This window comes from Ctenopharyngodon idella, chromosome 19 (assembly GCF_019924925.1).
Source record: "Ctenopharyngodon idella isolate HZGC_01 chromosome 19, HZGC01, whole genome shotgun sequence".
Taxonomy (NCBI): domain Eukaryota; kingdom Metazoa; phylum Chordata; class Actinopteri; order Cypriniformes; family Xenocyprididae; genus Ctenopharyngodon; species Ctenopharyngodon idella.
Genome location: NC_067238.1, coordinates 6,821,049 through 6,833,431, shown reverse-complemented (window position 1 = coordinate 6,833,431; position 12,383 = coordinate 6,821,049). Strand labels below are relative to the sequence as shown.

At 40.0% G+C, this 12,383-nt stretch overlaps 2 protein-coding genes across 4 annotated transcripts in view; one reads left to right on the top strand and one right to left on the bottom strand.

The window, feature by feature from the left end:
* Nucleotides 1-5,316, top strand: part of LOC127501094 (cytosolic 5'-nucleotidase 3-like) — a 246,708-nt gene extending 241,392 nt beyond the window's left edge. The window contains exon 8 of the mRNA XM_051872891.1: nucleotides 4,715-5,316. Within this exon, the coding sequence (XP_051728851.1) occupies nucleotides 4,715-4,933 (219 nt within the window). The 3' untranslated portion in view covers nucleotides 4,934-5,316. The remainder of the gene's footprint in view (nucleotides 1-4,714) is intronic.
* fkbp10a (FKBP prolyl isomerase 10a) overlaps nucleotides 1-12,383 on the bottom strand; it is a 225,411-nt gene that overhangs the window by 153,338 nt on the left and 59,690 nt on the right. For all 3 annotated transcript variants that reach the window (XM_051872848.1, XM_051872847.1, XM_051872846.1), the window contains exons 5-7: nucleotides 11,654-11,843; nucleotides 11,393-11,538; nucleotides 7,447-7,636 (exon numbers count right to left, since the gene is read on the bottom strand). In XM_051872848.1, the coding sequence (XP_051728808.1) occupies nucleotides 7,447-7,636; nucleotides 11,393-11,538; nucleotides 11,654-11,843 (526 nt within the window). The remainder of the gene's footprint in view (nucleotides 1-7,446; nucleotides 7,637-11,392; nucleotides 11,539-11,653; nucleotides 11,844-12,383) is intronic.

Genomic DNA, 12,383 nt, shown 5'->3' with positions numbered 1-12,383 from the left:
GTAGTACTGTACAATACGAATGTTGTTTGTCCATAACCTGGAAATGAACATTTCTTAGAATTAATAAACAATCAACACTGAGTGTTCACTGGACGAACAGGTTAATTGATTGTAATATTAATCTTAATGTAGCTACATCCAGTTAATCTGATTAACTGATTTACATATTCATAATTAATCATAATTAGTTATGAATAATTATTAATATTTCCCCTTTGAGTTAATTTGCTACACAACGCTCATTGGCTCTTGCCTGCTTCATCACAGATTGTGAAATGCCGTCAGGTGAAGTGGAATACCATTTTCGTGGATTAATAACTTAAATTCTGCTCTATACCTGATACAAAACTATTATACGCTATATTGCCAAAAGTATTGGGACACCCCTCCAAATCATTAAATTCAGGTGTTCCAATCCAATTACTTTTATTCATTGTTGCTTATTTTTTTATTACCTTATATGTAATATTGCCTACCACACTAATCTGACGTCGCTAGCTTGTAATATTTCAATCTAAATCGCTGTTACAACGCATTTGCATTTGCAGCGCTAGCTTGTTAACTTGTTAACAGTCGCTCGCGCGCTCCTTTTTCAACGCGTTCTTCAAACAGCTGTGGTAAGTCGGATCAGTCTACAAACACGGTGAGTCATGTCATCCTCTCCCAGCATTGCTACCTGTTCCATTTGCCACATGTTTACCATAGCTCTCTCTGTCAGCGACGAGGGATTTACATGTCATAAATGTAGGGAAATAGTCAGGCTGACAGAGAGAATCTCAGAATTAGAGACACGCATCCAAACTTTAATCGAGGATAGTAAGAATGCAAGGGCTTCAGATACTGTTTTGGATGCGACTAGCTTAGTGAACTCTGTACATTGTTCGGTTCCGGCTGTAGAGCCCGCGCAGCAGGGCACTTGGGTAACGGTGAGGCGGCCTAGCCGCGGAAAACACCACTCTTCCGTTCCAATAAGAACATCAAACAGGTTCTCCCCACTCAGTGATACACCCACTGAGAATCCTGTTGAAAGTGCCCTAGTTATTGGCGATTCTATTACACGGAACGTGAAAATAGAGACACCAGCCACCATAGTCACATGTTTGCCGGGAGCCAGAGCACCTGACATCAAAGCAAATTTAAAAGTGCTGGCTAATGCTAATCGTAAATACTCTAAGATTATTATTCACGTCGGCACTAATGATGTTCGACTTCGCCAGTCGGAGATCACTAAAATTAACATTAAAGAGGTGTGTGAACTCGCAAGTACAATGTCAGGAGAAGTAATTTGCTCTGGCCCCCTTCCTGTTCGTCGGAGTGATGAGATAGTTAGCAGATTATCATCACTCAATGGCTGGCTGTCTAAGTGGTGTCCGCAAAATAATATAGGTTTCATAGATAATTGGAAAAGTTTTTGGGGCAGACCTGACCTGTTAAAAAGAGATGGTATTCATCCCTCCCGGGATGGTGCTGCTCTTCTCTCTAGTAATATGGCACATAGTCTTAGAACTGAAACATGACAAACTGGGGCCCAGGTCAGAAAGCAGACAGACTGGCTAAACCGACCGTCTGCTAGCTGCCTCACGTTACAGAAGTCAGAAAATTCAGATAACTCCCAACTCTTACACCTAGATATTTTCAAATAGAGACTGTGTCTGTACTCCGAATTAGTAAAAACAAAACATTTCCAAACCCATTTAATGGTAAAAATTTAAAACTCATATGCTAAACAAATGATAAAACTCGGGTTGTTAAATATTAGATCCCTTTCTTCAAAATCACTTATTGTTAATGATATTATCAAAGATAATAATCTAGATGTGCTGTGTTTGACAGAAACTTGGCTAAAACCGGACGATTACATTACTTTAAATGAGTCTAGTCCTCAAGGTTATGATTATCGACACAATGCCCGTCAGAAAGGCAAAGGGGGAGGTGTTGCTGTAATCTATAGTAATATTTACAGTATTAGTCAGAAGTCTTTCAAATATAATTCCTTCGAAACTATGGTACTTTACGTAACATTATGTAAGTTGACATTTGTGCTGGCTACTGTATACAGGCCACCAGGACACAATACAGACTTTATCAAAGAATTTGCTGACTTTCTATCAGAGTTAGTACTAGCTGCAGATAAAGTCCTTGTTGTTGGTGATTTTAATATTCATGTAGATAATAAAAAAGACGCAATAGGATTGGCATTTGCAGATATTCTAAACTCTATTGGTGTTAGACAACATGTGTCAGGACCCACTCATTGTCGTAATCATACTTTAGATCTAATATTGTCACATGGAATCGATATTGATGCTGTTGAAATTCTGCAGCAGAATGATCTCAGATCATTATCTAGTCTCGTGTATACTACATTTAGTCAAGGTGGCTAAACTGCCTCCATGCCATAAATATGGTAGAACCATCACTTCTACCACTAAAGATTGCTTTATAAATAATCTTCCTGATCATTTTCATCGCCTTAGCATACCAGACAGCTTAGAAGACCTCGATGTTGCAACAGAAACTATTGCCTCTGTCTTTTCCAGCACATTAGACTCAGTTGCTCCTTTGCGTTTAAAAAAGATTAAGGAAATTAATCCAATGCCATGGTACAATGAGCACACTCGGGCCCTAAAGTTAGCAGCCAGAAAAATGGAGCGCAGCTGGAAGAAATCAAAACTAGAAGTATTTCGTATTTCGTGGAGAGAGAGAATGATTGAGTACAGAAAGGCCTTAAAATCTGCTAGATCTGCCTATTTTTCAAAACTCTTAGAAGAAAATAAACACAACCCTAGGTATTTATTTGATACAGTGGCTAAATTAACAAGAAATAAAGCTTCAACTTCTGATGTTTCCAAAGAGCACAGCAGTAATGACTTTATGAACTTCTTTACTTGCAAGATTGATAATATTAGAGAAAAAATAATATCCATGCAACCGTCTACTACAGTATCGTGTCAGATTGTGCATTGTAGTGTCCCTGAGGAAAAATTCAATTCATTTACTGCTTTAGGAGAGGAAGAATTGTCTAAACTTGTTAAATCATCAAAATCAACAACATGTATGTTAGACCCTATACCGACTAAGCTATTGAAAGAAATGCTTCCAGAGGTCATAGACCCTCTTCTCAATATCGTCAATTCATCTTTATCATTAGGATACGTACCAAAAACTTTTAAGCTGGCTATTATTAAACCTCTTATTAAAAAACCACAACTTGATCCTAGAGAATTAGTCAATTACAGGCCGATCTCAAATCTCACTTTTCTGTCAAAAATACTAGAAAAGGCAGTATCATCACAGCTATGTTCCTTTTTAGAAAGAAATGGTATCTGTGAGGATTTCCAGTCAGGATTTAGACCGTACCATAGTACTGAGACTGCTCTCATTAGAGTTACTAATGATTTGCTCTTATCATCAGATCATGGTTGTATCTCTCTATTAGTGTTACTGGATCTTAGTGCAGCATTTGACACTATTGATCACAATATTCTTTTAAATAGACTCGAAAATTATGTTGGCATTAGTGGAATTGCATTGTCATGGTTCAAATCATACTTATCTGACCGTTATCAGTTTGTAGTAGTAAACGAAGACATGTCATATCGATCACAAGTTCAATATGGAGTACCACAAGGCTCAGTACTAGGACCGTTACTGTTCACTCTGTACATGCTACCCTTGGGAGATATCATTAGGAAGCATGGCGTTAGTTTTCACTGTTACGCTGATGATACTCAGCTCTATATTTCTTCGCGCCCTGACGAAACTTACCAATTCACAAAATTAACGGAATGCATAGCTGATATAAAAAATTGGATGACCAGTAATTTCCTACTACTAAATTCAGAAAAAACAGAGATTCTAATTTTTGGACCAAAAACTTCTTCACGTAATAACCTAGAATATTGTCTAACACTTGATGGCTGCTCTGTTAAGTCTTCGTCGTCAGTTAGGAACCTGGGTGTGCTCTTTGATACCAATCTTTCATTTGAAGGCCATGTTACTAGCATCTGTAAAACCGCATTCTTCCATCTTAAAAATATATCTAAACTACGACATATGCTCTCAATGAAAAATGCAGAACAGTTAGTTCATGCGTTCATGACCTCAAGGCTAGATTACTGTAATGCTCTACTGGGTGGTTGTTCTGCTCGCCTGATAAATAAACTACAGCTCGTACAAAATGCAGCAGCTAGAGTTCTTACTAGAACCAGGAAGTATGACCATATTAGCCCAGTTCTGTCAACACTGCATTGGCTTCCTGTTAAACATCGTATAGATTTTAAAATCTTGCTAATTACTTACAAAGCACTAAATGGTTTAGCTCCCCAGTACCTGAGCGAGCTCCTAATTCATTATAGTCCTTCACGTCTATTGCGATCTCAGAATTCAGGCCAGCTGATAATACCTAGAATATCAAAATCAACTGCAGGTGGTAGATCCTTCTCCTATTTGGCACCTAAACTCTGGAACAATCTTCCTAGCATTGTTCGGGAAGCAGACACACTCTGTCAGTTTAAATCTAGACTAAAAACGCATCTCTTTAACCTGGCATATACATAACACATTACCAATTTCCAAATCCGTTAAAGGATTATTAGGCTGCATAAATTAGGTCAGCCGGAACCGGGAACACTTCCTATAACACCTGATGTACTCGTTACATCAGAAGAAGAATGGCATCTACGCTAATATTAGTCTTTCTGTTTTTCCCGAGGTTCACCGTAGTCAACCGGATCCGGGCCGTATCCAGGTGAGACCAAGGACCTGCACCTTGACACGACCACAACGCAGCCCTGAAGTATCAGCAGAGATTGAGTCAACTAGATCATCCACTGTGAGGGCCTCATCGACACGACAGCCACGACACAGTTCCTCAACAACCGTCCATACCGGCGTGATGAATACGATCCTCAATTGGATGGAACTGAAATAAATACTTTTAATGTTGCGATCCTATTGGACTTATGATAGCAACCTGAATTGTAACAAAGCACTGTTGGCCAGAGGAGAACTGGCACCCCGACTAAGCCTGGTTTCTCCCAAGGTTTTTTTCTCCATTTTAACACCAATTTGCCACTTGTCTGCCACCTGATGTCACCTGATGGAGTTTGGGTTCCTTGCCGCTGTCGCCTCTGGCTTGCTTAGTTGGGGACACTTGACTTGACATTTGATATTCAACAGTGCTTTGATCTGCCTGCATTGACACTATTCTTTAAGAGCTGCTGTGCAGCCAAACAATGTACCAGTTATCAATGTAAAGCTGCTTTGACACAATCTACATTGTAAAAAGCGCTATATAAATAAAGGTGACTTGACTTGACTTGACTACTTTACATTGTAGCAAAGTGTTATTTCTTCAGTGTTGTCACATGAAAAGATATAATAAAATATTTACAAAAATGTGAGGGGTGTACTCACTTCTTTGAGATACTGTATATAACAATGAGCCCATTTAATAAGTGCCTTAATATTGGCTTATTCTCATCAATAAACTTAAATATCTCTCAATAAGTGCCATAATTAATGTGGATATACCTTTCACTTTGGGGGTCAAATTGTCTTTATACTATTTTAGCAATTTATAACTGCAAAACCATCAGTAATTAAACATAATTACTAGCTTATTGTTCAGTCAACTTAATAGAATATAGATCTAAATATGGATAAATTAACTAAATTAATAACTATTGATTCTTACATCGGAATGAATCAATACTGAATTTACTTAAGATGGATAATGACACCTGCTGTGCAGCCAAAATTATATACCAGTTATCACTGTAAAGCTGCTTTGACACAATCTGCATTGTTAAAAGCGCTATATAAATAAAGGTGACTTGACTTGACTTGACTAGAATGGCAGAAATATAATTACATCACTACACAAAAATAATATATGGCTTATTAAGTTGTAGATAATGACTAAAAGATGTTTACTGTACATTCAGTTAATCATTAATTACTAGGTTAAACTTTTTGTTTATTTATAGCATAAATGTGTATCTTTCAAATGTTTAATAATTTGTAAATAATGGCTAATATGCCCTACTATATGTTAAGTTAATCATTAATTACTATTGTATCCATGCTTAACTAATGCATAATTGTGAACAAGTAAATCATTAATTACTAGTTTATGTATGCTTAACTAATGCATAATTCAGGACCCTTAAAATGTAAAGTTAATCATTAATTACTGGTGTGTTCATTCTTAACTAATGCTTAATTGTGAACAAGTTAATCATTAATTAATGCTTAATCATGCATTATTCTGGACCCTTAAAATAAAGTCTTACCAAAAATTCTTACTTCTATTGCAGATAAATGCCGTTCTTTTGAACTTTCTATTCATCAAAGAATCCTGAAAACAAAATGTACACAACTGTTTTCAACATAGATAATAATAATAAATGTTTTTGAGCACCAAATCAGAATATTAGAATGATTTCTGAAGGATCATGTGACACTGAAGACTGGAGTAATGATACTGAAAATTCAGCTTTGATCACAGGAATAAATTACATTTTAAAATATATTTAAATGTTAGAGTGCTGCCCACAAGGCTATTGTGTGATCACTCTTAATACTCCCATGCAAAGCCTTCTGATTCTTGTATTAGAAAACTACACTATCGCTCTTAATACTCACATGCAAACGTGTAGCGTATTTAATTCACATTTTCTATAGTTTTCAAAGATTCAGTGTGGCTTTACAACACACTCGGCATAGGAAACTCGAAAGAACAATCTTTAATTACTCAGAATATACAGGAGAATAAACAAGGGTGCTACACATTAACATTGACAAGACCAAACGATGAACAGAAAGAACTCAGGGTCTAATCAGTTTTCCTGTATAGTTTACACCATTAGTTCAGAGATTTTTGTCCTTGAGAAAAATTAACATGTACTATACAAAATATATCCAAATGAATCAATATTGAAAAAAATTGAATCTATATCAAATCGCAAGTTTATGAATAGAAATTGCATAGTGAAATTTGTGTCAATGCCAAGGAAGTGGACAGAAAACCTAAAAGAGATTGGTCTATTCAGTTTGAAGTTCATTAAAAGGACATTTGCAAAAGCTGAAGTGATTTTCTTGTTTTATTTATTAGTTAGAATAGGTATAACTCAATATTTTAACTATCTGCAAAAGCTGAATAATCAATCAAAGTCATTTAATCAAACCTAGTTGATTAATTGTTCTAACAATCATTAGATTAATCAATTATCAAAATAATTATTTCTTGCAACCCTATAGTTAGAGTATTTACAGCACATCAGGAAGCCTCAGGAGCTGATACTCACCGGTTAGGCTAAGGGATTTGCAGAGATTCCAAAGGTTGTCATGTTAGCTGTTATGTTAGCCACAGGTCATGCTTAACCATATAGTCACCTTGTTAAATTAATAAATAACCACAAGTTGCAAATGGAGAGCACTTACGAAGAGTAGAGATGTGTGCCATCCAGCAGAGAGCAGTTGTAGCGGTATAAAATCAGGTCATTTGCAGCACTTGTCAGGTTGCAGTCAGCTGGTTTGTAGGTCACTTTGATGTCCACTTGGTCTTTAGGGTTGTGAAAGTCAATGATGTGCAGGTCAAAAATGAGCACGGCAGATCCTGGGATCAGCTCACCTGAGAACATTTTACGAAGAACAGAGCAGATGAGAAAAAATCTGTGTCACATTGAATATGCAGTATTCTACCATCAGTCTCATTCTACTTTCCACACCGAGTCTATTTTTGCTGTGGCTGCACCACGCTGAATTAAAGCGACAGCACATTGTTGGCATTAAAATAATCATGTATTGACATGAAAATCTAGTAATTTCATCATAGATGCATATAATTAAAAATGTACTCTATACTAAAATCTACTAAGTTTGAAAGTCAACACATGGCTTTTTGCATCGAGTAAAGCAAGGAAAACGTCTCGGTTACGACTGTAACCTAGGTTCCCTGAAGAGGGAACGAGACGCTGCATCGAGAATGGCGCTGTGGGAATGTTTTGCATGATTCCATCGTGAAGCACATGTAAAATCAGTCCAGTGACGTGATGAGACGTCAGAAGCGGGTGACGTCATGACCAGGAAACTATAAAGCATGCTCAAACAGTGTAGCGCTAGCTTCAAAAGTCTGAAGTATGTCGCTGACAGGCATGCCGGAAGTATGGCAGGGTGACGCAGCGTCTCGTTCCCTCTTAAGAGTTTAGAGTCACTGACTAGGTTACAGTCGTAACTGAGACATTCCCTTTCAAGTGAACTCGCGCTGCGTTGAGAATGATGCTGTGGGAACGTTTATACCCATCTATATCTCCATTCCCCGGGCAATGGGGATGTCTGCTCCCTGATTTTGGCACCCAGGGATGTAAACTGCTCTGAGTGAAAGCAGTTTTCCCTGAGACCACAGGAGGATTTTGATACGCTAGTTTGCAAAGTGAACACGAACCCCATTGGTAATTTATGTAGGCAACCACCGATGTGTTGTCTGACCCGACAAGTACGTGGTGGCCCCTGAGGTCTGGGAGGAAATTCTTGAGAGCAAGAAAAACAGCCAACATTTCCAGGCGATTGATATGCCAGGCCATGGGAGGTCCCCTCCACAGACCCTGAGTTGAGCGACCATCTAGGTTTGCTCCCCATCCCATGAGGTAAGCATCTGTTGATGTTTTGCGACGACAAGGAGCTCCCAACACAGGACCTTGGGATAGGAACCAGGGCTTCTTCCACATAACCAGGGCACGTAAGCCTCGCCGTGTAACCATCAAATCCAACAATCTCTGAAACTGTTTTACAGTGAGTGACGTGCCTAGCTTTATACGGTTTACAGCTGATAGTAGTATTGAATCAATGCAGAGATGTGAGAGATGTGCATGCATCGCCAGCAAATCCCATACCACGCCTAGAAAAGTGGTCCTTTGTGCTGGAAAAATTATACTCTTTTTGGCGTTTAACCTCAACCCCAACATTTTCATGTGATCTAGAACGACATCTCAAAGCCAAACCGATAACTGATGTGACTTACCTAAAATCAACCAATCGTCGATGTAGTTCAAAATGCGAATGCCCTGAAGACGCAATGGTGTCAGTGCTTGTTTGCCACGCATTTGGTGAAAGCTAGACCAAATGAAAGAACCTGATGTTGGTACACTTCGCCCCTGAAAGCAAACCTCAGGAACTTCCTGTGTTGTGGAAGGATGGATACATGGAAGTATGCGTCCTTGAGATCTATCGTGACAAACCAGTCCTCAGATCTGATCTGTGACACGATTTGTCTCAAGGTTAACATTTTGTACTTGAGCTGCATGACTGACTGATTCAGATGATGCAGATCCAAAATGAGACGCAACCCCCCATTCTTCTTTGGAACCGGTTTCTCTGTCTGGAGGAAGTACACGTTCTATAGCTCCCTTCTTTAACAAAGTTTTTACCTCTTGTTCCATAACCAGAGCCTGCTCGGGGCCCACCAATGTGGGCAGGACCCCCATAAATCTGGGCAGGCGAGACCCGAACTGAATAGTGTAACCCTTTTTGATTGTGTGCAGGACCCTACAAGATATATTTGCCAATAGTTTCCATGCTGTCAGATATTTTACTAAGGGAACTAGTCTCTTGAGACTGGCCTCTGGTGATTTTCAAGCAACCAATCTGATGCCCTGAAGCAGCGAACCGGCAGGGGACAACCAAATTGGTTGCTTTGAGACCCTACGTTTCAGGGTGGACGCTGGGATATACACTCGCTGGAGACTGGTCCGCTCTGCAGCACACGAGGTGACAGGGTTGGCAGAACGGCCCCCTGAGGGCACCGAAGGGAGATGGGCAGCGTATAATGAGGTTTTAACCACTTCCCTTCGAAGGGGACTACCCTCAGACGCCTGGCGCCACTGGCATCAGGACCTCTTCCCCACAGCCTTCTTGGCGATATTGACGGTCCTCAGATCCATCTTATCCCTTGAAGGCTGCAGTTGAGAGTGCCTCCCCGGGGGTGTGCTCGGGAAGCAACGCTCTGTATTTGTGTGGCACGGTGTGAGGAGCTGGCTTTAGATGTTTGGGGCTGCTCCCGCTCAGCAGCCCCTGAGACTTGAGAGCGGCGGGGGAGGAGCGTCTGAAACGCATCCACTTGTTGAAGAGGTTGCGCTCACAAGGGCAGGAAGTGTTCATCAAGTTTACTTTTGGGGCGAACGTCCTGCTTCTCAGCTGGCCATTCAATATTTAACCTGGCAACAGCGTGAGTCACAACCTCCACCAGCTCCTCATATACAAGAGAGTGAGATGGCATCGGCGCATACCACAGGGCAAAAGGAACCACAAAGTGTGCTTCCAAACCATGAAAAAAGGTTCTGGATCAAGCAGGTGAGGGCAGAGATAAGGCAGAGAAAAGAGTCTGTCTCTAACCCGTCTGCTAAATCCATCTGAGAGGCCCATGATCTAAATCGCCACTGTGCCTCATCAGCAGCGGGACCAGAACCATGGGGAACGCGAGCCTAAGTGGCCTCTTCAAAGAGCGCCAGGCAGGAGCACTGACTGTGCATGCTCCGCTCCCAAACAAACAACACATTGATTGTGTGTATCCCCACCTGTGATGTAGCGTTGGAAGGGAGGAACACACAATCTAAACTGCTGCTTGCTCGCCATTATTTATATATATATATATATATATAATGCTAGTGAACTGAGACAAACAACACCAAATAAGACAAAAGATTCACAGAGAGTGCTTATTGAAGACACAGAAGCTAGCGCTACACTGTTTGCGCATGCTTTATAGTTTCTTGGTTGTGATGTCACCCGCTTCTGACGTCTCAATTGGACTGATTTCACATGTGCTTCACGATGCAATCACGCAGAGCGTTCCCACAGCATCATTCTCGACGCAGCACAAGTTCCCTTGAAAGGAAACAACACCTTACCTCGCATTTAGATAAACAAGGAAACATAATGTATAGCACTCGTCTCTGCATGAGGCGGAAAAACAAAAGTTCTTTATGACCTGCAGAATTTCTTGTATAAAGATTTAAAAGCGAAAGAAAAGATGAGATTCAGTTGTTTTCGTCTATTATAAGTTTTAATTGAAAATGTTTGTGATTTTAACACATAGCTATGTTTAAATGTTTTGACACCTGCTTTAGTAATTTAATATATAAATCTAAAGTATTACTTTATTTAAATATAAAGTAATGAATTGAATAAAACTTTGTTTAAATGTAGTGCATTTAAACGTGACATCTATAAAAGAGTGTAGCCTATGTACAAAGAGAATTGCAATGCTGACAGTTCTACACTGCAAATGTGGCATATGTGAAAACACGATAGAGCGTGCTGCTCCTGCATTGCATACATACTGCAACACGCACCAGACACTGCAACACACATACACTACTGCATCACGCACCTGATCCATTTTCTCCATAGGCCAGATGAGGTGGCACAGTGACTCGTCTCCACTCACCCACACATACCCCCTGCAGGGCTTTGTCCATGCCAGCAATCACATAACCCATGCCAATAAATGTGTTGTAAGTGCTGTTTCGAGAATAACTAGGGATGTAAAAAAAAAATCTAAATGCTCAGCATTTTGCTAACAGCACTTCACCATAAACGTGCAATATTCCTTGTTATGTGAAAATATTTATTTTCCAGATGAAAGACTCACCTGGAATCGAAGACAGTGCCATCTTGAAATGTTCCATTATAATGGTAGCGTATGAAATCTCCCACCACTGCCTTTCTCCTACATGGCTGTGGAATCTTTTGAACCTCCACATTCACATCATCCTTCACATTAAACACGTCCACCAGTAATACATCAAAAATTACAGTTGCATATGGAGGAATCTTTGTACCTAAAGATAAAGTTCCATCAGACTATGCTTCAAACAAATCATATTTAATTAAAACCAGGATCTTGTAAAACACAGTGGATATAAAAAGTCCACACATTCATTAAAAAAGTGTTTTTTTGTTTGTTTGTTTGTTTGTTTTGTTTTTTTGGAATGTAAAAAATGAAACAAAGATAAATCATATCAGAACTTTTGCACCTTTAATGTTACAACCTATGCACTGCCACTGAAAACCAGGGACCAGAAGAACCAGGGCGGAAATGAAGGTGGAAGGAGCCAGGGCTTAGACAGGAGGAGCAGGAGGATGACCAAGAGCCATGACAGGTGGAAGGTCCTCATTGGAGCCGATGGAGGGAGGAGCCATGGTGGAGCCTTGGTGGGAAGACCAAGCAGATCCAGCGAGACGACTGAAAGAGGTGTAGCCGGTAGAGCTGGAGACCCAGGTAGAGCCGAAGAGCCAAAGAGACCAGACAACACCAAAGGTCCTGAAGGCCAAGGCGGAGCCACGGTGATGAGGGAAGGGGTGGAGGGACAAGGTGCAGC